The sequence below is a fragment of the Ranitomeya variabilis genome, chromosome 4 (assembly GCF_051348905.1).
Source record: "Ranitomeya variabilis isolate aRanVar5 chromosome 4, aRanVar5.hap1, whole genome shotgun sequence".
Classification (NCBI taxonomy): domain Eukaryota; kingdom Metazoa; phylum Chordata; class Amphibia; order Anura; family Dendrobatidae; genus Ranitomeya; species Ranitomeya variabilis.
This window is the reverse complement of record NC_135235.1, coordinates 39,700,958-39,724,642: the sequence shown is the minus strand read 5'-3', so window position 1 is coordinate 39,724,642 and position 23,685 is coordinate 39,700,958. Positions and strand designations below refer to the sequence as shown.

At 39.7% G+C, this 23,685-nt stretch overlaps 2 protein-coding genes across 3 annotated transcripts in view; one reads left to right on the top strand and one right to left on the bottom strand.

Moving 5' to 3' along the window:
• INSYN2A (inhibitory synaptic factor 2A) overlaps positions 1–17,029 on the top strand; it is a 70,535-nt gene extending 53,506 nt beyond the window's left edge. For both annotated transcript variants that reach the window (XM_077258383.1, XM_077258382.1), the window contains exons 3-4: positions 1,176–1,247; positions 15,572–17,029. In XM_077258383.1, the coding sequence (XP_077114498.1) occupies positions 1,176–1,247; positions 15,572–15,755 (256 nt within the window). In that variant the 3' untranslated portion in view covers positions 15,756–17,029. The remainder of the gene's footprint in view (positions 1–1,175; positions 1,248–15,571) is intronic.
• DOCK1 (dedicator of cytokinesis 1) overlaps positions 1–23,685 on the bottom strand; it is a 478,132-nt gene that overhangs the window by 279,292 nt on the left and 175,155 nt on the right. The gene's annotated exons all lie outside the window — the stretch shown is intronic.

The following is a 23,685-nucleotide window of genomic DNA, read 5'->3' as shown; positions in this document are numbered from 1 at the left end:
CTACAGGAGCCTTTTCTTTTCTTTTTTTTTTTTAACCCTGCATGATGCTGCTTGCTTATGATTGGTTGAAGTCACACAGTGTAAAAAGTTAAGGCCCCCAAAGAAGAATCTCTGCTGACACCCCCTTGTTAATAGTGTAAATTACATGCAAACGTTCACACGCTAATATCTCCGCAACATAAGATAAGCTAAGAAATAAAATAAATGACTTCATTCTGCTTTTCAGCAATTTTTTTTCCTTGATACGGACAGTTTAACATGCTAATCTGGTAAAAGTTCCTCTTTAAGTAATCACTCTTCTGCATCGGATGACTGAACAGCTATAATGCTGTTATGTCAGCATGTGCCTGCTAGGTCACCTGCAAGGCCAAGATATTGGCATCTATCCTTTTCATTGAGAACAGTACAGTTGTAGGTCAGCCATGCAGGCATCTGACGACACAGGGTCATTGGTGTCACTCACCTCAATATGTGGAATTGAGTAGTAGCCACTACTCCCCTCTCTCACACTATGGGCAATGGATGTGACCACCATTCATCCCAGAGAGGTTTTTCCCTGCTATATTTACTGCATCTTGCACATTATGAATGAATTTTAGAACACTGATAAAGAGGTACTGAACAAAACAATATCTGCGGCTGTTTGACTTAAAGGAAATACGTCACTAGTTTTCTGTAACTATCAGAGGGAAGAAGAATGCCGGGGCAGAGACTCTGATTCCAGATATCACTTACTGGGCTGCTTGCAATATTTTTGATAAGTTTTATTTGTTGCAGATCTAGCAGTTCTCTAAATGCTGAGCCTTGTATAGCCCCGCGCACACCACTGATTGGCAGCTTTCTGCCTATGCACAGTGGACACAGAAAGCTGTCAATCAGTGGTGGGATTAGATTTCCTAGCAGCAGGTTTACTAGTCCTCAAGTTTCTAATCTCCTGCTGATAAGTGATTAAGTGACATCAGGGAATCAGGGTCTCTGCCCCTTCATTATCCTGTTCTCAGATAAGGTGTAAAAAAAACTGGTGACGGATTCCCTTTAAAGCTACACTAATGGAGAAAAGACCAAATACATGCTCATAATGACTATAACAAAATCAGCAAGATCAGTATTTGCAAATCTGTTTGATCATTGTGTGATATTTCTTCGATTTACCGCTATTTCTATTTTATGTTTAGGCTTTCATATCGGACTGGCCAAGATACAGCAAACTGTGACACGTGTAGGAACAGCGCATGTATCATATACAGGTAAAATGTCGTTATTTTACACATTGAGCATGCAGATACACATGAAAAAAAAAAAAACAACAGTTCATATCGCTGTTTATAGACCCTGCAAGAAAAAAATATATATGTCCAATATATAAATATAATGTCTGTGGAAAGGGAAACGCGATTTTAAATGTTTCTTAGAGGTCCTTTGTGGTCATAAAATAATTGTAAATCATTTTTATTTACATTTTACCCCTGATATCAGGAGAAAATAAATAGCAAAAATGACAAAAAATAAGCCCCATGTATTGAGAAGAAAGGGGTAAAAATTATTTGAATATCAGATTTTTTTTTTTTTTTTTAAGAGCTATTAAAATCGCATGTACGATAAAATCCGTAAATATGACTGATCGAAAACAGGGTAAAGAGGCCGGGGCTTGAATAGATTAAAGAAGCATTCTCAGTTAAAAGTTTTTTTTTTTTTTTTTACTTCTATAAGGACAACCCACATCTGTCTGTCTGTCACATTCTGCGCACTTCGCTCCATGTCCTTCTGCCTCTTGTTTTCTTCCCTTTAGACTCCATCTTGAACTCCAGATTACATCCTCATCGTTATTCTTATACGTCTTGCTATCAATCCCATGATGCACTAATACAGCATAATACGACCGACTAGAATCTGTATGATCTCTGCCAGCTTGGAAAATTTGTTATCCTTTTAATATATTGCAGTCATCATATCATACAGAACTGTGTACTTACAATTGCTCATTTTGTCTTTCTACGCCGCTAATTCTTCTCTTTTCCATTAGGTCTATGACATCATGTGATTAAAATCTGACTAGATAAATACTTCTAAGCTCTATGTAGAAACAGGAGGTCAATTTTCCCTGTATCAGTCATCAGTCACGGCAAAAGTCCCTAGTAGGGGGGAGTAGGAAGCAGCTGGGTCAGGAGCTGAAGAAGGGAATGATAAATGCAGGGACAAGAGACTTCCAGGTTTCAACATAGAGCAGAGAAAACAAAAGAATTAACGGGGAAGAAAGGCAAAATGAGCAATGGTAAGCACACAGTGCCATATAATATAATGATTTCAATATATTGAGAGGATAAAAACTTTGATGGGAGCACTTGACAGGCTGAACTGTAATCTTATTATAGAAGAATGAAGAATGTAGAATGTAAGTCCGCAAGGACAGGGTCCTCTCCCCTCTGTACCAGTGTGTCATTGTAAATTTGTTTACTGTTAACAATATCTATAACCCTGTATGTAACCCCTTCTCATGTACAGCACCATGGAATTAATGGTGTTATATAAATAAATAATAATAAATAATAATTATAATTGGTATAATGATTAAAAAAAAAACAGGCAAAAAAAAGAGAAGATTTGTACAGATATTAAATATGGTATCCCAGTTGCATACAAAATGTAATTGTGTAATAGTTCAACTCCCAAGTTCCATAAGGAAACTCAATATTATAGAGCAAAAACAATATTCATATCATACACAAACTTGATTTATTTTTTTATTTTTTTAATCGTTGTACCAATAAAGATTTGCAACTTTTTAATATATTGTTGGGATGTTCACTCGTTGCCCTTTTGTCAGTGTATACTACATTATAATTGTTTGATAGGAACTGTGCAGCAATCATCATTATCTTTGATATCAGTTCCTGTCTCTCTTTGTGGACAACTTCAGTGGTACAGTCCATGCATTTGCATCATACAGTTCCGGTGACTGAGATGGTGACCAAAATAACATGAGAAGTATATATATATATATATATATATATATATATATATATATACATACATACATACATATATATATACATACATACACACACATACACACAAATACAGTGGGGAAAAAAGTACTTAGTCAGCCAGCCACCAATTGTGCAAGTTTTCCCCATTTTTCAAATCATGGTGGAAAATAAGTATTTGTTCATTAACAAAAGTTCATCTCAGTATTTTGTTATATATCATTTGTTGGCAATGACAGAGGTCAAACGTTTTAGGTCTTCACAAGGTTGGCACACACTGTTGGTGGTATGTTGGCCCAGTCCTCCATGCAGATCTCCTCTAGAGCAGTGATGTTTTGAGCCTGTCGCTGGGCAACATGGACTTTTAACTCCCTCCAAAGGTTTTCTATGGGGTTAAGATCTGGAGACTGGGCTAGGCCACTCCAGGACCTTCATGTGCTTCTTACGAAGCCACTCCTTCGCTGCCCTGGTGGTATGCTTGGGATCATTATCATGCTGAAAGACCCATCTAAATTTCATCTTCAATGCCCTTGGTGATGGAAGGAGGTTTGCACTCAAAATCTCATGATACATGGCCCAATTTATTCTTTCATGTACATGGATCAGTCGTCCTGGTTCCTTTGCAGAGAATCAGCCCCAAAGGATGATGTTGCCACCCCCATGCTTCACTGTAGGTATGGTGTTCTTTGGATGCAAATCACCATTCTGTCTCCTCCAAACACGACGAGTTTTGTTTCTACCAAACAGTTCTACTTTGGTTTCATCAGACCACATGACATTCTCCCAATACTCTTCTGGATAATCCAAATGCTCTCTAGCAAACTTCAGTCGGACCCGGACATGTACTGGCTTAAGCAGTGGGACACGTCTGGCACTGCAGGATCTGAGTCCCTGGTGGCGTAGTGTGTTACTGATGGTAGCCTTTGTTACGGTAGTCCCAGCTCTATGCAGGTCATTCCCTAGGTCCCCCCGTGTGGTTCTTGTGATCATTTTGACCCCACGGGGTGAGATCTTGTGTGGAGCCCCGTACCTTCACCATAGTGGAGTTTGGAGTGTGACTGAGGTTGTGGACAGGAGTCTTTTATACGGATAACAAGTTCAAACAGGTGCCATTACTACAGGTAATGAGTGGAGAACAGAGGAGCCTCTTAAAGAAGTTACAAGTCTGTGAGAGCCAGAAATCTTGGATGGTTTTAGGTGACTAAATACCGTATATACTCGAGTATAAGCCGAGATTTTCAGCCCAAATTTTTGGGCTGAAAGTGCCCCTCTCGGCTTATACTCGAGTCACGGTCTGTGGCAGGGTCGGCGGGTGAGGGGGAGAGAGCGCTGAGGCATACTTACCTAGTCACGGCGATCCTGACGCTCCCCCTGCCCGTCACACTGTCTTCGGGTGCCGCAGCTCTTCCCCTGTACAGCGGTCACGTGGGACCGCTCATTAGAGAAATGAATATTCATTTCTCTAATCAGCGGTGCCGGTGACCGCTGATAGAGGAAGAGGCTGCGGCACCCGGAGACCAGCTGTCCGGCGGAAGGAGCGGGACGCCGGGAGCAGGTAAGTATCGCATATTTACCTGTCCACTATCCACACGCCGGGCGCCGCTCTGTCTTCCCGGCGTCTCTCCGCACTGACTGTGCAGGTCAGAGGGCGCGATGACGCATATAGTGTGCGCGGCGCCCTCTGCCTGATCAGTCAGTGCGGAGAGACGCTGGGACCGGACGCTGGGGAGCATTGCAAGGCTGCAAGCAAGAGAGGTGAGTATGTGTTTTGTTTTTTTTATTGCAGCAGCAGCGTTATATATGGCACAGATTTATGTGGAGCATCTATGGGGCCAAACTGAACGGTGCAGAGCATATATGGCACAGCTTTATATGGAGCATCTATAGGCCCATAATGAACGGTGCAGAGCATTGTATATGGGGCACAGCTTTATATGGAGCATCTATGGGGCCATAATGAACGGTGCAGAGCATTCTATATGGCACAGCTATATATGGATAATATATGGGGCAATAATCAATGGTATGGAGCATTATATATGGCACAGCTTTATATGGAGCATCTATGGGGCAATAATGAATGGTATGGAGCATCTATTTTTATTTTTGAAATTCACCGGTAGCTGCTGCATTTTCCACCCTAGGCTTATACTCGAGTCAATAAGTTTTCCCAGTTTTTTGTGGCAAAATTAGGGGGGTCGGCTTATACTCGGGTCGGCTTATACTCGAGTATATACGGTACTTATTTTCCACAATATTTTGCAAAAAAAAATCTTGCCAAATCAGACAAGGTGATTTTCTGGATTTGTTTTCTCATTGTGACTCTCATAGTTGTGGTCTACCTATAATGTCAATTACAGGCCTCTCTCATCTTTTTAAGTGGGAGAACTTGCACAATTGGTGGCTGACTAAATACTTCTCTTCCCCCACTGCATATAACAAAATGAATTTAAAGAAAAAACTAGAGGGCTGTTTTAATATAAGTTGATGACGGTTTTGTAGTTGTGGAACGGGAAGTAGGCAAGGCGTTAGATTCAGATTTTGCGCCGCTACACTACGAATCCACAGAGCAATCTTCCACCTGTAATATTAGAATCACTACTAGCACTTTTTTGATTATTTAACTCTCTAAACTTATACCGCACTTATTAAAATGTCCTAAACCTGATATTAGTCCAATGACTAATAATCAGGGTGAGGACAATTTAGAGTAAGTTCACACTAAACCTTTTTTAACCGTTTTTTGTTTTAGGTTTGTTTTACGCAAATTTTCAGCTGTGTTTTACAGGACCAGCAAAGTGTGTGAGATTTCAGAAATCTCATGCACACAGCTTGTTTTTTTTTGTCATCAGTATTTTGTGCTTTGCATAGTTTTTTCACAATAGAACATGTCACTTCTAGTGATGAGTGAATATACTCGTTACTCGAAATTTCCCGAACACGCTCGGGTGTCCTCAGAGTATTTTTTAGTGATCGGAGATTTAGTTTTCATCGCCACAGCTGAACGATTTACAGCTATTAGCCAGCCTGAGCACATGTGGGGGTTGCCTGGTTGCTAGGGAATCCCCACATGTAATCAAGCTGGCTAATAGCTGTAAATCATTCAGCTGCGGCGAAGAAAACTAAATCTCCGAGCAGTCATAAATACTCAGAGGTCACCCGAGCGTGGTCGGGAAATCTCGAGTAACGAGTATATTCGCTCATCACTAGTCACTTCTTTCATGTTTTCTTTGAGCGTTTTTACAGCTTGACATAAATGGGTGGTGAAAAAAACACTGAAAATCCTAAGCAAAAACACAGGTATCAGGTTTTACTGCGTTTTCTTTAGTGCCAAAACGCAGTTCTGTAGAATATGACTATTTTTTTGTTTGCACTAAACTTTGTCAGCATGCACAAGAGACAAATCTAGCATCCCGAAAACAAAAAAAACGAAGCAGAAAACGCAAGAAAAACCAAGCAAAACCTGCTTTTTTCTACAGCTTCTTTCCTGCCAAGAGATCAGGTTTTGCTGCAGAAATAAACACCTAGTGTGAACTTAACCTAATAAGGCCTTCAATTTCATCAGTCACTTTGTGATTCTGTGAGATACATATCTCATGGAAACTAAGTATCACAAAATGACGGAAAAAGGTTGAAGCCAAGCAGAAATGCGTAAGACCCATTACCTTGAATTACAAAGAACATCATGTCATCCGGTATTTGCTTTTGTAAGGGAAATGAAGGAACATGGATTATTCTGAGAGGGAATGTATCCATACAAGTAGGGATTTCAGATTACTGTCATCAGACACAATCATGTGCCCTGAGACTTAAATATGTGGCACAGCCTGACTGCCAGCGAGCAAAGTCCCATCTGTTATGTAACAGCTGAAGGAAAAGGAAAGCACATACATTAACATATTTCTGGCACCGCTACTTACAAATGGCTTATTTTTTAACGTGATCAAGTCTGTTAATGAGAATAAATACGCAACAAACAAACAGAGCAGATTTATTACCGGTATAATATCTATATAATTGTCGGATCTGGCCCAGGGAATCCGTCCGGCTGCAGTCACAGCTTCATTTCCTTTGTGTTATACAACAATAAAGAGGAATTTACAATTGGAAGATTAAGAAATATTCTCACAAATCCAGTTAATTGACTTAGAAAAGACGGCATCAACTATTAATACAAGACTGTGAAAAAATATTCGTTCCAGTGACAAATTCTTTTTTTTAATCTTGCTTAAAATTAATGAATCTTGGGACTAAAAAGGTTTTCAATAGGGTCTCATGAAAAATTTTGTACCGCTCGGCTTTAAACGTGCATTATTTTGCTTCACATGGCTGGCTGCAGAATGAGTTAACAGATAATCTGTCAGTGAGCTCGGTCTAACAGAACCCCCTTATCTGTATTTTACAGAATTCCATTCAGCAGTCTTATGACCACATGAAATCAGAACCTGTGGCCATAAATTATCTGGGAAGAGCCCAGATGAGTCAGAACTCTCCTGTCAGCACAAGCTCACTGATGGATTCATAGTTGACTCACCCTCACAGCCAGCCCAGCACTTCTGTATAAAACATGTCTGCTGATAGATGACGATGAGACTAGACCTGTCCATCAATCTCCTCCTTCAGAAAAACCCAGTGAAAGGAAAACTTTTTTTCAGTAGGAGGAGGCTGGTGGACTGATCTCGTCACACACTTCTCCATCAGCGGCCACAGGAGTTCTGTGCAGTCTGTGTGGAAGGAGAAGAACCTGTACCACTTATAAACTAGTATATGCCATAAAATCAGGTCTCCAATGCATTTGTTAAAAGGGGAAAGTCTCAAGTTGTTTCTTGAGCAGCTCAGAGCATTGCAGTCTCCTTACTTCTTGGTTTCTGGCAGCGAGAGCTCTACCCCTTGAGCAGCAGAAATGTAGTATTAGTAGAACTATGAAGCTTAGCACAAATTCTGCTGTAACACATTCAGCTATCTGTGGTTTATTCTAGAGTGTGCACAGTTATCACTATATATACATATAGAGATAACAGGGTATTTGAACAAACACAGACCAGACAGTGACGTTCGTGATTAGGATATACTTGCTCTGAAAGGTGTGGATTTTCGATATTGCAAGAAGTTGAAAGGGATGGAGAGGCAGGAGAGTAGCTAGCTGCTCTATAGAAATCAAAAGATTGGAGAGAGGTGGCTGGTATGTTAGGAGTTTACTCTTGTCCTGTAATGTAACAACTGTGCACAAGCCAAGCTCCATGGAAACCAGATGTACACTATGAAAGATAAATGCGGTCATTGAATGAGAACAGCAGCAGACAGAAGGAAGTCAATTGCAAGCTTGCTTATTTTCATGCTGTGTAACTAATTAAAGAAATTTAATAACTTAAAAATACCAATGATGAGCCAAAACCAAAAAATTCTGGAGAGAATTAAAAAATAAAAAAGTCTTAAATTTTATTTAAGAGGTTAATTGTATCCTACTAAATGAAAGTCATAAAGAGGCTGTTTATTGGACAAAACTGGTAGAACACCACATGCACCACCCAAAGCAGTACAGTGACCAGTGGGGGCAGTCTTCAGCTACTACCACACTATAGCCTCCTATTCAAAGAAGAGATTAAAAAAAAAAAAACTCTCTTCAAACATCATTACAAGTTAATAAGTGGTATGTCACCCAACTAAACTCTTGACCCATTGCCCATTTTTATAACCATATAAGAGCTTGGAGTTTTTTTATTTTTTGGGGGGCTGGACGAGTTGTATTTTTGAATAACACCATTCATTTTACTATATAATGTAGTGGAAAAAGGGAATAAAACTCCAAGTTGTGTAAAATGATGGAGAGAAAAAAAACATAATTCCGCAAGTGTTATTTTTGGATTTTGTTTTTGCAGCATTCCCAGTGCCTTAAAAATGACCTGGCAACATGATTCTCCCGATCAGTATTGTAACAGCAAAACCAAACTTTTATTTTTCTTTTTTAACCTGATGTAGAACATAGCAGAATGTTTTAGGTCTTGAATGGATTAAGACCCTCACTTTTTATCCAAGCAGCTACAGAAAGTCTGTTTGGCAGAAAGACCCATCACATAGCCTTAACCTTTTGTGAGTAGTGTATTTGGCTTTTGGGCAACATTTCTGGATGAACCAAAAATGCTCTCTGATCTTTTCAGGTGAATTAATGTGACATTCTCTAAATTTTGATGCACATGTTCAACTGCTCAATGTATCAGTACTTTGTGCACAAACTTGCTGTTCTCCAACTAGGAGCTTAATGGCAAAATTCACAGCAGGCGTTTGATCCATGAATCGACCATTACATTTCGGAGGTCAATTACAATTGGTATTAAACAGTCCTCCTTATCAGGCTGTTCAGATTTTGGCATCATCAAACCAAGACAACACCTAGCAATTGATCACCAGTACCTCACCATTACGAGGCTTCTCTCAGGATGTTCTCAGACGGCAGTGGCCACTGAGCTTAGAGTATCACAGAGTCGTCAGCAGAAGAGAGAAGGCCTGGAAGAGTGAACGTCCCACACTAATGACCACTTCATTGTGAACAATGGCCTTCAGAACCTGATGATGAATGCCACACACCTCCAAGAACATTTAAAGGGACTCTGTCACCTGAATTTGGCGGGCTATGTAAATGCCCTGTGTCCGGTCTGATGGGCGGTGTTTCCGCTTCTTTCATTCACCCCTTCCTTTCCCGCGGTTCGCAATCTTGCCTTGCGCACGCGCAGTATGCTTTGCCCAACTGCGGGCAAAGCCAAAAAGCATTAATGCACATGCGCCGCCGCAGTATGTCCCGGAACATAGCTAAAAACTTCCGGGACATACTGCGGCGGCGCATGCGTAGTAATGCTTTTCGGCTTTGCCCGCAGTTGGGCAAAGCATACTGCGCATGCACAAGGCAAGATTGCATTGCGCACACATGAGCTACGGAGGAAACATACTCAAATTCAAGAAAATATTGCGGACCGCGGGAAAGGAATTGGTGAATGAAAGAAGAGGAAACACCGCCCATCGGACCGGACACAGGGCATTTACATAGCCTGCCGAATTCAGGTGACAGAGTCCCTTTAAGGGAGATGAGGGGACCCAAGTGTCACATCAGGCAATTCAAAACCATTTATATCAGAGTCATGTGCGTGCTAGATTACCTGCAAGGGTATCTGACCATCCTGCATTGGCCAGGAACCATCTATGCTGGACGAGGGCCTTCAATGCTGTTCACATGTGAAAGTAAATTCACACTGAGTAGAAATGATGGCCTCCAACTATGTTTGAGACGTCAAGGAGAGCACTATGCATCAGCCACAGTTGTCACCAGACAAACCTTTAGTGGTGGTGTTACAGTGTGGGCAGGTGTGTCTAGTCACTACAGAACTGGCCTACACTTTGTGAATGGTACAGTGACAAGTCACTACTACTGGAATAACATCACTCTCCACCAACAACACAGGTCTAATTACATCTTCATGGACGCCAATGCTCCAGCTCATCGAGGTCGTATCATTAAGGAACTGGCTGCTGGAGACTGGGGAACCTCAAATGGAGGGGCCTGTACTTTCCCCAGACCTGAATCCCATAGAAAACTTATGGGATCAGCTGCGTCACCGTTTAGAGGCTCGTAACTCTGTACCCCAAAACCTCAATGACCTGAAGGTCTCCATGCCTCAGCAGACAATAACTCCACTTATGTACAGAATGAGACGTCATTGTCAAGCTGTAATTGATGCTCAAGGCCACATGATGAGTTATTGAGAGACTGACATTTTTTTTGTTGGGGTGTACCCACTGATGCTGTTAACTTTTGTTTCAATAAATTGCTTGCGATGAGGATATCACCATCGCTGCTTCTACTTAAATGTCCTACTTTCATGATAAAATATCAATGTTGTTTGAACTTTTTACGTTTTCCATAAATTTTGCCCGAAAGCCAAATATCCCTAACTTTTTGTGAGCAGTATATGTGCATTACTTAGATTATTAATTTCAACAAGAACAATGCACTACTCAATTTCTCCTGTTGGAGCGCTGCAGAAAAATTAAACAGTCTTCGGTTACTTAACCCTACAAGGTGTATCGGGGGGCCTTTTAGGCCCCGGTGCTTACTTTTGTGCTATTATCTGCAAAATTACTTTAGTTAGAATTTTAAAACTTTAGGTCTTCCTCAAGTATTTCGATGTTGGTATTATCAAGTTGTTCATATAATTTTTTTGATAGGCATTTTGGTGTAACAATGCTTATTTTGGGGTAAACCACATCTGTACAGAACGGGGGTCTTTTAGGCCCCTGCTATTTTTATCATGTACTTAGCAGTGTTTGTGGTTGAGGGGCCGGGGGGTGGATCATGCCATATGATTTTGGGAGGGGGTGACAGGCCATGACATCATCTCACATTCTTCTGAACACAGCAGTGAGCTGTGTAGAGAGTAATGAGGACAGTATACACTGTGAGCTAATTGCTGAAGGACCTGTGATGATATGATGTTGGGAGGAAGTCTGACTCATTTTCAGTCTCTTTGTTTCTATAAGAAGCTTGAAAAGGGCAGACAAAGCAAACTAAAGAAGCAATGAAACGGTGTGGCGTACAGTTTTAGGATATTCCAGGGCCAGGAGAAAGAAAACGAAGGCGTTGTTTCATTTGTCCAAGAAACTTAGAGAGGAAAAAATACGAAAAAATTAGTAAGATTGTACCACTTGTGGGGAAAAGGTCTGTAAAGAACATTCTTCAGAAAAGATAACATGTGAAAATAGTTTGGAAGACCAATAAAATTGAAAAGAAAAAGTTAGAAAAGAAATGTAGTTTGCTCTAGATTTAGATACCTTTGTGTGTTTTTCATATCTTTGTTTGAAATTTGGGAAAAAAAATGTTTTTTTTGGCGTTTTCTACAAAAAATTATAATTAAAATGTTGTGCATTATTCATATCTTATTTAGCAATTTTGAAATAAACTTGTAAAAGTTATTTATGTGAGTTTCTCCATATGATTTGCACGAGGCCCCCGTTACGGAAAAGTGTAGATTTGTGACGGCACGCATGCTAGGGTTAATGAATTACCGCTGATCTTTGAGAGACAAGACAGAGGGAAATCAAAATCAACAAACCATTGGGGAATTTTAGAAAGCGGCCTTCCAGTTTATAGCATAGACTGAGCCTTCTATTCTAAAGTTCTATGTCCTCCCTAATGGACATCTCGGTTCAATTTTGCAGCTATGCACAAATTAGGTTAGACAAAGACTTCGCGGCCATCCCAAGAGTTTTAGATGAACTCAGTTGACTGTATGCAAAATGCAAGTCAATTTAAAAGAATAAAAACCGAATGAAGAGATTTTATTTTCTGCTTTTCCTTCCGTTATGTGTCCAAATACATATGATTGGAATATAGAAGTATGGATAGTGTCTACTTTTCAAGTTTTTGTCTTTTAACAGAATCTTTCGCGTTGGCAGGCAGAGTGCTGGGCGTTTGATTTTACATTTAAGGGGACAAAAAAAATCTGTGCCATGTGTAGCAAATAATGGGAATTAAATGTCAAAGTAAATGCGTATGTTGACAACAAGATTTTCTGTGCTTCCCAAAACTGCGTTAAAAGTTCTACAGCACAGAGATGCTCTGAGGTTATATGGTAAAAAAAAGGGGAGAAAAACATGAAGAATCTCAGCCAAATGGTGTTCAATATTACAATTAAACTTTATAATTTAGAAAGAATTGCAGAAATTAGAAATTATTGTAAACTATTGAAACCGTGACTTGGTAAGATTTTATATTAAGGTACACGACTAAAAACACTAATCTTGACCAATATGTAAAAAAATGTTTTGTTGCAAAAATACGTGCAAAAAAAAGAAAGAGATAGAAAAATGAGAGCGAAAGAGAGAAAGAACGATAGGGAGAAAGAATCATAGAATGGTAGAGTTGGAAGGGACCTCCTGTGTCATCGTGTCTGACCCCCTGCTCAATGCAGGAGTCACTAAACCATCCCAGACAGATGTCTGTCCAGCCTCTGTGTGAAGACTTCCATTGAAGGAGAACTCACCACCTCTCGTGGCCGCCTGGTCCACTCTTTGATCACCCTCTCTGTCAAAGTTTTTTCTAATATCTAATCTGTGTCTCCTCCCATTCAGTTTCATCCCATTGCTTCTAGTCTTTCCTTGTGCAAATGAGAATAAAGAGAGAGAGAAAGAGTAGTAAAGAGAAAAAGTAAAAGAAAAATAAAGTAAAAAAGAGAAAGAGAAAAATAGAAAGAGAGAAGGAAAAAGAAAGACGAGAAAGAGAGAGAGAGAAAGAAAGAAAGCGAGCTTGGGTGGCAAGCAGAGAGCCACATTACAGCCAGTCACAGTGCCCAGACTGTACCCTCACAATGCCCTCAAGGTATTCACGAAAAGTATTGCGTGACAAGGGCTCCATATGGCAGCGTGCACAGGAATCTGTGTGCAGCCGTACAAAGTCTCGGCACACAGAAATGCAGTGAATTATTTAATGAAACACTTATGTGGATTCTGATTTAACAGCTTTAGTGATTCCATTTTTCGAAAGTAGACACAAAATATTTATAACAGTCCAAACAATAGCCGGCACTCACATTTTCTTAAAAGAATTGTTTTATTGATCTAGTAGCATAAAAAGGTACAAAAAACAGTTGAACAAAATAGCACAAAAATTAAAAAAGCAGAACAGAAATATCCGTTGCGCTCCCAAGGAACATGTTTCCGACCTGCATGGTCCTTTGTCAGGCCTGACTTGATCGTGCAACATTCTACTATTAAATATAAAAATTGCTATTATTGGGGAGTCTATTTTTCTAACGAGATTTTTCAACTTTTTGTGGCCAGGATAAGATATACCGAATAAAGGTGCCTTTAGAAGAGCTGAGGATTGATCACAGAGCGATCCCGATTATCGGCTTATGTAAACATATCCGTGATCACCCGAACGAATGAGAATTCGTCAGGTGATTGGATCGATTATGCCAGCTTTAAAGTCACTGTTGACAGCAGATCACCCAATATAAACATGGAATGTGCTGCCGATAACGCGTGGGGACAGAACGGTCCTTTTAATCATCGTTCTGCTTCCATTATTGCTCTTCGGCCCGTGTAAACAGACCAGAAAATGGACGTTGATTGATTTGTACCTAGTCGATCGGCCCTTCACCCCCATCTATCTATATATATAACTAGATTGTGGCCCGATTCTAACGCATTGGGTATTCTAGAATATGCATGTCCCCGTAGTATATGGACAATGATGATTCCGACTGTGCCCGTCGCTGATTGGTCGAGGCAACCTTTTTGACATCATCGTTGCCATGGCAACCATTATGACATCTACGTCGATACTGTGCCCGTCGCTGATTGGTCGAGGCCCAGGCAGCCTCGACCAATCAGCGAATGAATAAACGGGACAGACAGACAGAAAAACCCTTAGACAATTATATACAGTATATAGATTGTCTAAGGGTTTTTCTGTCTGTCTGTCTGTCCTGGAAATCCCGCGTCTCTGATTGGTCGAGGCCGCCAGGCCTCGACCAATCAGCGATGGGCACAGCATGGCGACGATGATGTAATAAAGGTTGCCTCGACCAATCAGCGACGGGCACAGTCTGCCGCGAATTCGCCTCGACCAATCAGCGACGGGCACAGTATCGACGTAGATGTCATAATGGTTGCCATGGCGACGATCATGTCATAAAGGTTGCCTCGACCAATCAGCGACGGGCACAGTCTGCCGCGAATTCTGGAATCATCATTGTCCATATACTACGGGGACATGCATATTCTAGAATACACGATGCGTTAGAATCGGGCCACAATCTAGTAGATAATAAAAGTCTGATCGCTGGGGGCGCCGTTACAAAGACATAGCAATAACTAGAACATGGGCTCCGAGCTGTCATTTCACCTCCATTACTGACCACAGCCAGGAGAAGAGGGGTCAGAGTTGTGAACAGAGCAGTGGCTGAGCATGTCCTATTGACGGGTGGAGTTCTCAAAGTGAATCTGCCACCATATATCACAATAAAAGCTGTATATATTTATTATAACAGATCGATTAGGCCTGATATGGCTGGTGTATTTATTTTGAAAGTCCAAATCAGAAAGGCTGTGTAAATCTGATCTTAATTGAAGCTTTTTTTGGGGTCCAGCTATAGAATTAAATAGCTCATAACTCCGAGTTTATGCAGCCTCCGCCCATCCAGCATGAGTGACAGCTGCAGCGTGTACTGAGCAACGTGAAATATCAGCAACAGCAGGGAGGAGGGACACTGAGAAAGTCAATCAGGAAAGGTAGGTGGGAGGTGGGTGGAGATTCAGCAGCAGGGAGGAGAGGCGCTTAAGAGCTATCAATTAGGCTAGGTAGGTGGAGAATGAGTTAACCTTTCATAAAGGATTTACCGCCATTCTAACATTGTCAAAGTAAGTACACCAGCTTCATCAGGTATAAATCGAATACATCATATGTGAAGTTTGTTAAGTAAAAGCTGTTGACCAATGTGCTTAAAAGATGTATCACACATTGTCATCGCTGAGTAGAGAGCATATGAAGTTTGCTAATTATGTAAATTACTTTTTTTTGTTTTTTCACATTTCAGCGTGGAACTGGATTTTAAGCAGCAAGAAGACAAACTACAACCAGTTTTAAAGAAACTCCATCCCATTGAGGAAACTCAGGTTGCACCTTTGCCTTACCCTGCAGAGAGTTACACATCGACTCCCAAGCAAAAATCCAAAACAGAATCGAAAAAGCACGGAAGATGGAAACTCTGGTTCCTATAGCTAAAGCTGCTGAAACATGAGCCTCTGGCCTTCATAGGCGTCATCTAAGAAAATACAACAGTCCATTACCGAAGGGGGATCTTGTTAACGTGCGGTTATCAAGAAGCATATGTTTGGTCAGTATGCAGATATCTACTGTGTGTACCAAAAAGGCCTTTATACTTGCAACTCACTTGGCAGGAGCAAGGTATAAAACAACAACAACAAAAAAATCACAACATGCCAACTTTTACTAGCAGTTCACTATGCGGGATGTAAAATCTGGATTCAAATTTGTGTTGCCAAATGTGAAGAAAAAGAAACGGAAAATGTGGAAGTTTGTTTTTGTTTTTCAATTATTTTGGTTCAACATGAAAAAAAAAAACGATGACTATAATTTGGGTTTTTTTCATTTTGAGTTTATGTTAAGAACATGAATTTAAGAAAAAAAAAAAAGTTTCTAGCCTTACATCTAAAAAAAAAAAGAAAAAATGGGGGGTCTTTCATCTAACATTTTATTGCAAAATACAAGCAGGTGATGAGTGCAATTTTCAGCACATCAAAAATCTGGAGAAAGCACAAATTTTCAACTATGAAAATCTCAAAGATGTGACTAATTATTATGAGTTATGCCTTCCCATGCTACAGAATTGTTTTTTTTTCCCTTTGTCACTTTCACGCTCACTTTAATATTACAGAAAAGACATTTAACAAAAAAAAAAAAAAAATGCTCGTGTCGGAGCAAGCAGGCATATCCCAAAGTCAGAACATGCCTTTAATCTCATTGTTCGTTGACAGGGTCAAGGATATGGGACGCTTGGTTTTCTTAGACGTAATTTCTAATGTTTTCGTACCCCAAAAAAACAAACTTTAAAACTAACAAAAAATACAGAAAATATATATCCAAAATTAAAAAAAAAAAAAAAAAAAAACACAACAACAATACATTTCTGGCTAAGGTTTCATAACTAATGTTGGAATACTGGTCGGTCTCAACCTTACAATGTTTTATAAGTATTAAATGCCATACCATTGTATAAGAAAGCCAAGACATTTTTTTTTAGTTAACTTGGCATTATGCTTTGTAACAATAGGTCATAGAGATCTACAACTTTTTTCAATAAAATGGTATAATTTAGATAAGTGGAATTTACATTTATTATTCAATGTCTGTTTAATTAAAAATGATTAAAAAAATATGTGAATATGGATATTTTCTAGGTAATTTTAAAATAAAACTATAAGGCTGTGTGCACACGTTGCTGATTTTTCGCAGTTTTTTTTCGCATTTTTCCCCCGATAAAAACGCTATAAAACCGCAAAAAAACAGCATACAATATGCATCCCATCATTTAGAATGAATTCCGCATGTTTTGTGCACATGATGCGTTTCTTTATCGCGAAAAAAACGCATCGCGGTAAAAAACGCAGCATGTTCATTAATTTTGCGGGGTTTTTTTTGTGGATTTCCCACTATAAAATGCATTGGGAAATGTCTGGAAAAAACAGCATCAAAAACGCGCAAAAAACGCATGCAGATTTCTTGCAGAAAATTTCAGGTTTTTCTCAGGAATTTTCTGCAAGAATTCCTGAACGTCTGCACATAGCCTTAAGACTAATTTTACTATTTAATTGAAGAAATAGTAAATGAATTAAATGAATGAAGGATTGTTTCGCTACTTAGTATAGTATAATACAGTTATTATATTCCCTTAAATGAAGAAGTGGAGGGGGGGTTAAAAAAATAAAAAATAAATAATATATCTATATTTACAAAGAATTTTTGCAATTTATCCTGTATAGCTTAGAGCGGTGAGAAAATACAGAATTAATTTTTCTACAATGCTTCAAGAGAGGTAGCTTCCCAGGGTTGCAAGATATGGGAAAAAAATCTAGTTAATTAAAAGAACACTAATTATATATAAATAAATAAAAAATCACGCAAAACAGAATTATCCCAATCTCGTCCTTTTCTTTCATCATATTTATCTAACACTGCAATCAAAATTGAGGAATTCTAAATTCAATTCTTGTTTTCCGAGAGATCAGCGAATCCTCGCCTCCTCCTTCTCACAATCCTATCTTTTCTGTATGGGAACAGTCAGACTGCAATGCTCGGACTGGCCGGCGGCTCTCCTGACTCAAGCGTGACAGCTGCAGAGAAATACATGAACCGATCACGCTCGGGTAGGGAGAGCCGCCGGCCAGTCCGAGCATTGTGATCAGAGTTATACGACCGTCTGACTGCACTCTAAGGCAAATGATTGAGGGAGGGTCCCTGCTCCACCCCATATTCAGACTGAAGATGACCAAATCAGCAGGCACACCTAAACATTAGGCCAATCCGCAAATATCTACAGGATCGGCCAGCGGTCTAATGTGTATGGAGACCTCCTGACTCCCCCTTGAAATATATCAGAGAAGTGAAGGATCCCGCACATTGGATTTCCAATGGTCGATCCTTTTGTTCCCTGAAGATAAGTCACTGCTACAGGAGGGGAAACAGCCGTGTGTTCCCGTATATGTAGGAGTCGGGAACAATCGCTCGGCCACCAGCTATCTTATGTGTATGGGGACTTTAGATTGGAGCAGGAAAATAGAAATACTAAACGCCACCCTTTATCTACGCCTACCTGTGAGTGATCGATCAGATTAAAAATGAAAGAAATAAAGAGAAAAGTAATGCCTGTAGGCGTTGCAGTGTTCATTTATATGCTTAGTGTTCTTGTAAAAGGGTTGTCTGGCGGGTAATTTTTTTTTTTTACCAATGATTCAGAACAGGATAAAAAAAGAATAGCAATACTCACTTCATCTAATCCTCCTCAACTGTTGTAATGTTGATGTTGCCCGTATCACCCAAAACTTCTACTTCCTGGGCAAACAGGAAATGCCAGGAAACATGGCGCAACCAGTCTCTGTCTGCAGCGGGTGCCTGCTGCAGTCAATGATCGGGTAGTGCGTATTTCCTGCTAGTCAAGAAGGAACCAAAAAGCGAGGCAGGATGGCAGCCTTCGAGGAACGGGAGTAGAAATTCAGAGATTATTGCGCATCTTTTCATTTTTTTTTCCCCCAACCCATTCTAAGCCACTGGTAAATCAATTTCATCCACCGTAAAACCGTTTAAAGGGCTTGTCCGGAGAAAAGTAGTTTTCACTCATCCACGGCATAAGTGATAATTTATGGATTGTATCCCCAAAATTTGACAGAACGTAAGTCGGGTTGTCTGAAAAAAGTTATAACTCATATCGGCAGGATAGGCGATAACTAGTGAGGAGCGAGTGTGCTCACCACTCGAGTGACCATCGGGGCGCTCGAATACGTATAGAGTATCGCGGGTCCTTGAGCGCCATGCTCAAGTTCTCCTCACGTTTTGTGGCTGTTAGACAGCCAATAAACATGCGGCAATTGCTTGTCTATGGCAGGTAATACCTGCATTTTTTTTGTCTAACAGCCGCAAAACATGTGGAGAGGGAACTCGAGCTCCCGTGATACTCTATGCGTACTTGAGCACTCCGATGCGCACTCAAGTGGTGAGCATGCTCGCTCATCACTAGTGATAACAAATCGTTGATGGGTATGACAGTCAGGGGCATTTTCAACCTTCTTTGGATGGAGCAGTATTGCACATGTCAACTGCCTCTCCATTCACTCTCTATGAGGTCAGCCGAGCGCTGCATTCATCTATTCCCAATAGTCCCCCATAAAGAATTAATGGAGCGGCGAGCGAGCTTGTGCATTTCTGCTTCACTGTGAAGGAGATAAGGCGCCCTGTTACGCGCACATCCTGGGGGTCGTACCCCCACTTTTTTTTTTTTTTTTTTTAAGACAACCCCTTTCAAAGGAGCAAACAGAGAACATCGGGATCATTGGGGTGAAAAAAAGCTAATTCTACAATGGTGTCTGTGTACTAGACAAAATCCTATGGTCAGTGGTGATTTAGATTTTTAATTTTTTTTTTTTTAGAAAAATAGAAGACATGCGATTTTACAGATTTTCCCCAGAAGATTAAGTAGCTACTGATATACACCCTAATTTATGTTCTTCACTGTAAGGCAAATAATTGATACAAAAATATGAATACTAGAGTGTGAAAGTAATGAATAAAATGGAAGATTACATGCATGGGTCGCCGATTTTTCTTTTTATTATTCTTTTTTTTTTTTGTCACTGCGATTGGTACATCCGGATAAAAAGGTGCTTTACTTTCTATCACTATGTGATAATTTGAAGCGAGTGTAAGGATTGTACATTCTTTTTCAGTGATATTGTATAAGATGTGTATTCACGCCCGGATAAATTTATGCTTTATTATGAATAATACTTGCTTAATAGGGCTACAAAAAAAGAAATGTACATAAAAAGAATATCAAAATTATTTTTGTGTATAATACAGTCTGTGTAAAAGGAATAGTGGTAATGTGCCAAGAAGGAAGTGCAATTGTTTTACTTGCTGGGCGGGGGAAAAGAAAAAAAAATAATATATATATATATTATTGTATTTTTTATTTATTTTTATTATTTTAATTAAAGATACATATGTTTATACTGCACAAGGAAAACTTTGTTTTAAAAATCCCCAAATAAAGTTTTGCTCACACGTCATGATTTAATTCATAGAATAGTGCATTAAAAGACTGGTTATCATTTATCACAAAAGAGGATTTTTCTTTTGCCGTTAACGTTTCTATCACGAGAATGAACCGTGCTGAAATAAACAAAGTACGGTATTCACTAACCTCTTAGCCGACCGGGAGAACTAACTAAGGAAGGTATATTGTCAATTTATGTTACACAAGTTTAAGCATATTTTTAAGATATATTTGTTTGCCAAAAGATTGTTTCCAAGCTGTGTAAACGCTGATTTTTAATTTTCCTCTACATCACCTTTTTTGTGTGCAGAAAAAGCAAAGTGGGTGTGAATTCATGAAAAGTCACGTGTTCACCAGGCGTTTAAAGGGAGTGCCATCATAGAAAAAAAAATCGCCTATAGTTGGAATTAGGTTTTTTGTGTTACATACCGTATATTTTTTTTACATTTTGGCAAAAAAAAAAAATAAAAAAAATCATATTACAATCTATTTAAAAAAATAAAAAAAATCACACAATTTGTAATCCTGCAATTTTTTCACACTGATTTATGGCTTTTTTTTTTTTTTTTTTTAAACTCCTAGGTACTTTCCTTGCAGGAAGAGTTTTCCGCAGGTTCCTTATCAGCAAGGGCAGAATTGCAGTGACAGGTAAAATCTCTATGCACTGCTGATAGCCTAGGACCTACAAATCACAAAAGGTGATTTTACACTTGACCCTGCACCCTGTCCCATCACAATGACCACTGCACACGCTCATTTTACACTTCAATTCAAGAGATAGGGTCATGATCTGACCATTGTGGCTAATGTGCATGTGTTATTTCCTGAAACAATAGGAAGTCAAAGTGTAAAAGTCAGGAGGGTCCTTGCAAACCTTGATTCTTTTATTTAACAAAACGCGACGCGTTTCAGCCCATCGAAATCCATCATCTCCTGCTGATGAAAGATTTGGATAAGCTAAGACATTTGTTTTTTCGTGATTCCTTTATTTAATAAAGTTGACCGTGTTTCAGTCCATCCAAAGCTTTCATCAACTGCTGATGAAAGCTATGGATGGGCTGAATGCGTCCAGTTCTGTTAAATAAAGGAATCCAGAAACAAAACAAAAAAAAATTCGAGTGTCGTGACTATTTTTCCATGGGCACTACTACGACCCATGCAGTGCCGATCATTTATGAGTCCTATTCAATAAAGGCCTAGCGGCCAGTGTGAAAATTGAAATTTATATATATATATACCGTATATACTCATACTCGAGTATAAGCCGACCCGAGTATAAGCCGACCCGAGTATAAGCCGACCCCCCTAATTTTGCCACAAAAACTGGGAAAACTTATTGACTCGAGTATAAGCCTAGGGTATGAAATGCAGCAGCTACCGATGAATTTCAAAAATAAAAATAGATGCTCCATACCGTTCATTATTGCCCCATAGATGCTCCATATAAAGCTGTGCCATATATAATGCTCTGCACCATTCATTATGGCCCCATAGATGCTCCATAGAAAGCTGTGCAATATATAATGCTCTGCACCGTTGATTATTGCCCCATAGATGCTCCATATAAAGCTGTGCAATATATAATGCTGCTGCAATAAAAAAAAAAAATCACATACTCACCTCTCTTCGCTCAGGACGCCGGTGCTTTCAATTTTTACCTGCTCTTCGTGCGGCTCCGTCTCCAGCACTGACGCTCAGCAGAGGGCGCGCACTGACTAAGTCACCGCGCCCTCTGACCTGAGCGTCACAGCCAGAGGACGCTGATGACTGAGCCGCACCGGAACGAGTAAATATCGCGCAGCGCTCCCCTCCCCGTATACATACCTGCTCCTGGCGCGGTCCCTGCTTCTTCAACAGCTGCATCTTCTTCCTGTATTGAGCGGTCACCGTTAACGCTCATTGCAGTCATGAATATGCGGCTCCACCTCTATGGGAGGTGGAGCTGCATATTCATGACTGTAATGAGCGGGACCATGTGACCGCTCAGTACAGGAAGAAGATGCAGCGCTGGAAGAAGCAGGGACCGCGCCGGGAGTAGGTGAGTATAACTAGACAGCCCCCGCTCCCCCTCCCCTGCCGACCCCCGGGTATGACTCGAGTATAAGAAGAGAGGGGGACTTTCAGCCTGTTAAATATTCTTATTCTGCACATTCATTTAAATCAAGACTTAACCAGGTGTGTTATTCTTAAAAGAAAAATGTCGTCATATTCTCATAAAAAGTATAGTGGTTTATTGATTGTCCATAGAAAAATCACTTTGCAGCAAAAACATAAAACAGATGAAAATAGTTACGAACGGATTGTCCATGTGTAGAGATCATCATTAGTTACCCCTCTTTCCCAAGTCCTGAATGGAAACCATCGGTCTGTGTGTCTGAAGTCTGAAGGTCATCATGGCTGCAGCTATCAGCTGTTGCTTCCTCGTCAGACATCCATGGAGAGAATGAGGTGAAGATGGGAGGTGACAGTCCCACGTGACAAAAGACCCCCACCCCCCTCCTAAGAGACACTTATATCTCTTTACTACGGATCACGTGTTCCCTGTATATGGAGTGGACTTATGCTCTGAGCTCCTATATACATAAATAGCTCTTTGTACTGTCAGCATGAAGCAATGTGCTCTATACTGCATCAAGACCAAGAACAAGTCAATTAATTAATATTTAACACAGCCCCAATAAATGGGCTGAAAATCTCGGCTTATACTCGAGTATATACGGTATATATATATATATATATATATATATATATATATATATATGTATGTATATATATATATATGTATATATATATATATATATATATATATATATATATATATATATATATATATACACACACATATATACATATATATATACATACATACACACACACACACACACGCACACACTGTGTATACAGATTGTGACATGTATTAATAAAAAAAAAATTTTTGGAAAATAAAACCTGATTTAAACAATCATTTTCTGATGACATATTCCCTTTACAGATGCTGTACAACTGGGCTTTTATTGCCATATTATTTTCCCTATAGGTTTTTATGGTAGCCTGTAAAAAAATGCATGTAAAAAAACACATCAAGTGCAGAATGTCAGTGTTTCTGCACAAACAAAATAAAGAAAAAGCATAAAAAAAAGAGAAATTGTGACAAAACACCTTTTTTTGATGCGGACACATGCAGAAAAAAACAAAGTTTTTGCCAGTAAAAACATGACCTAAATCTACAAGGATGTGCCTCCATTGCTGGCAATATGGGGAGTGGTGGTGAAGAACTGATTCTTCGTACCAGTATGGAGACTTACAGGCAGTGCTTCATGGGTGATAAGTATGCAAATTAGCTCTCATGTAGAACTAAAGAA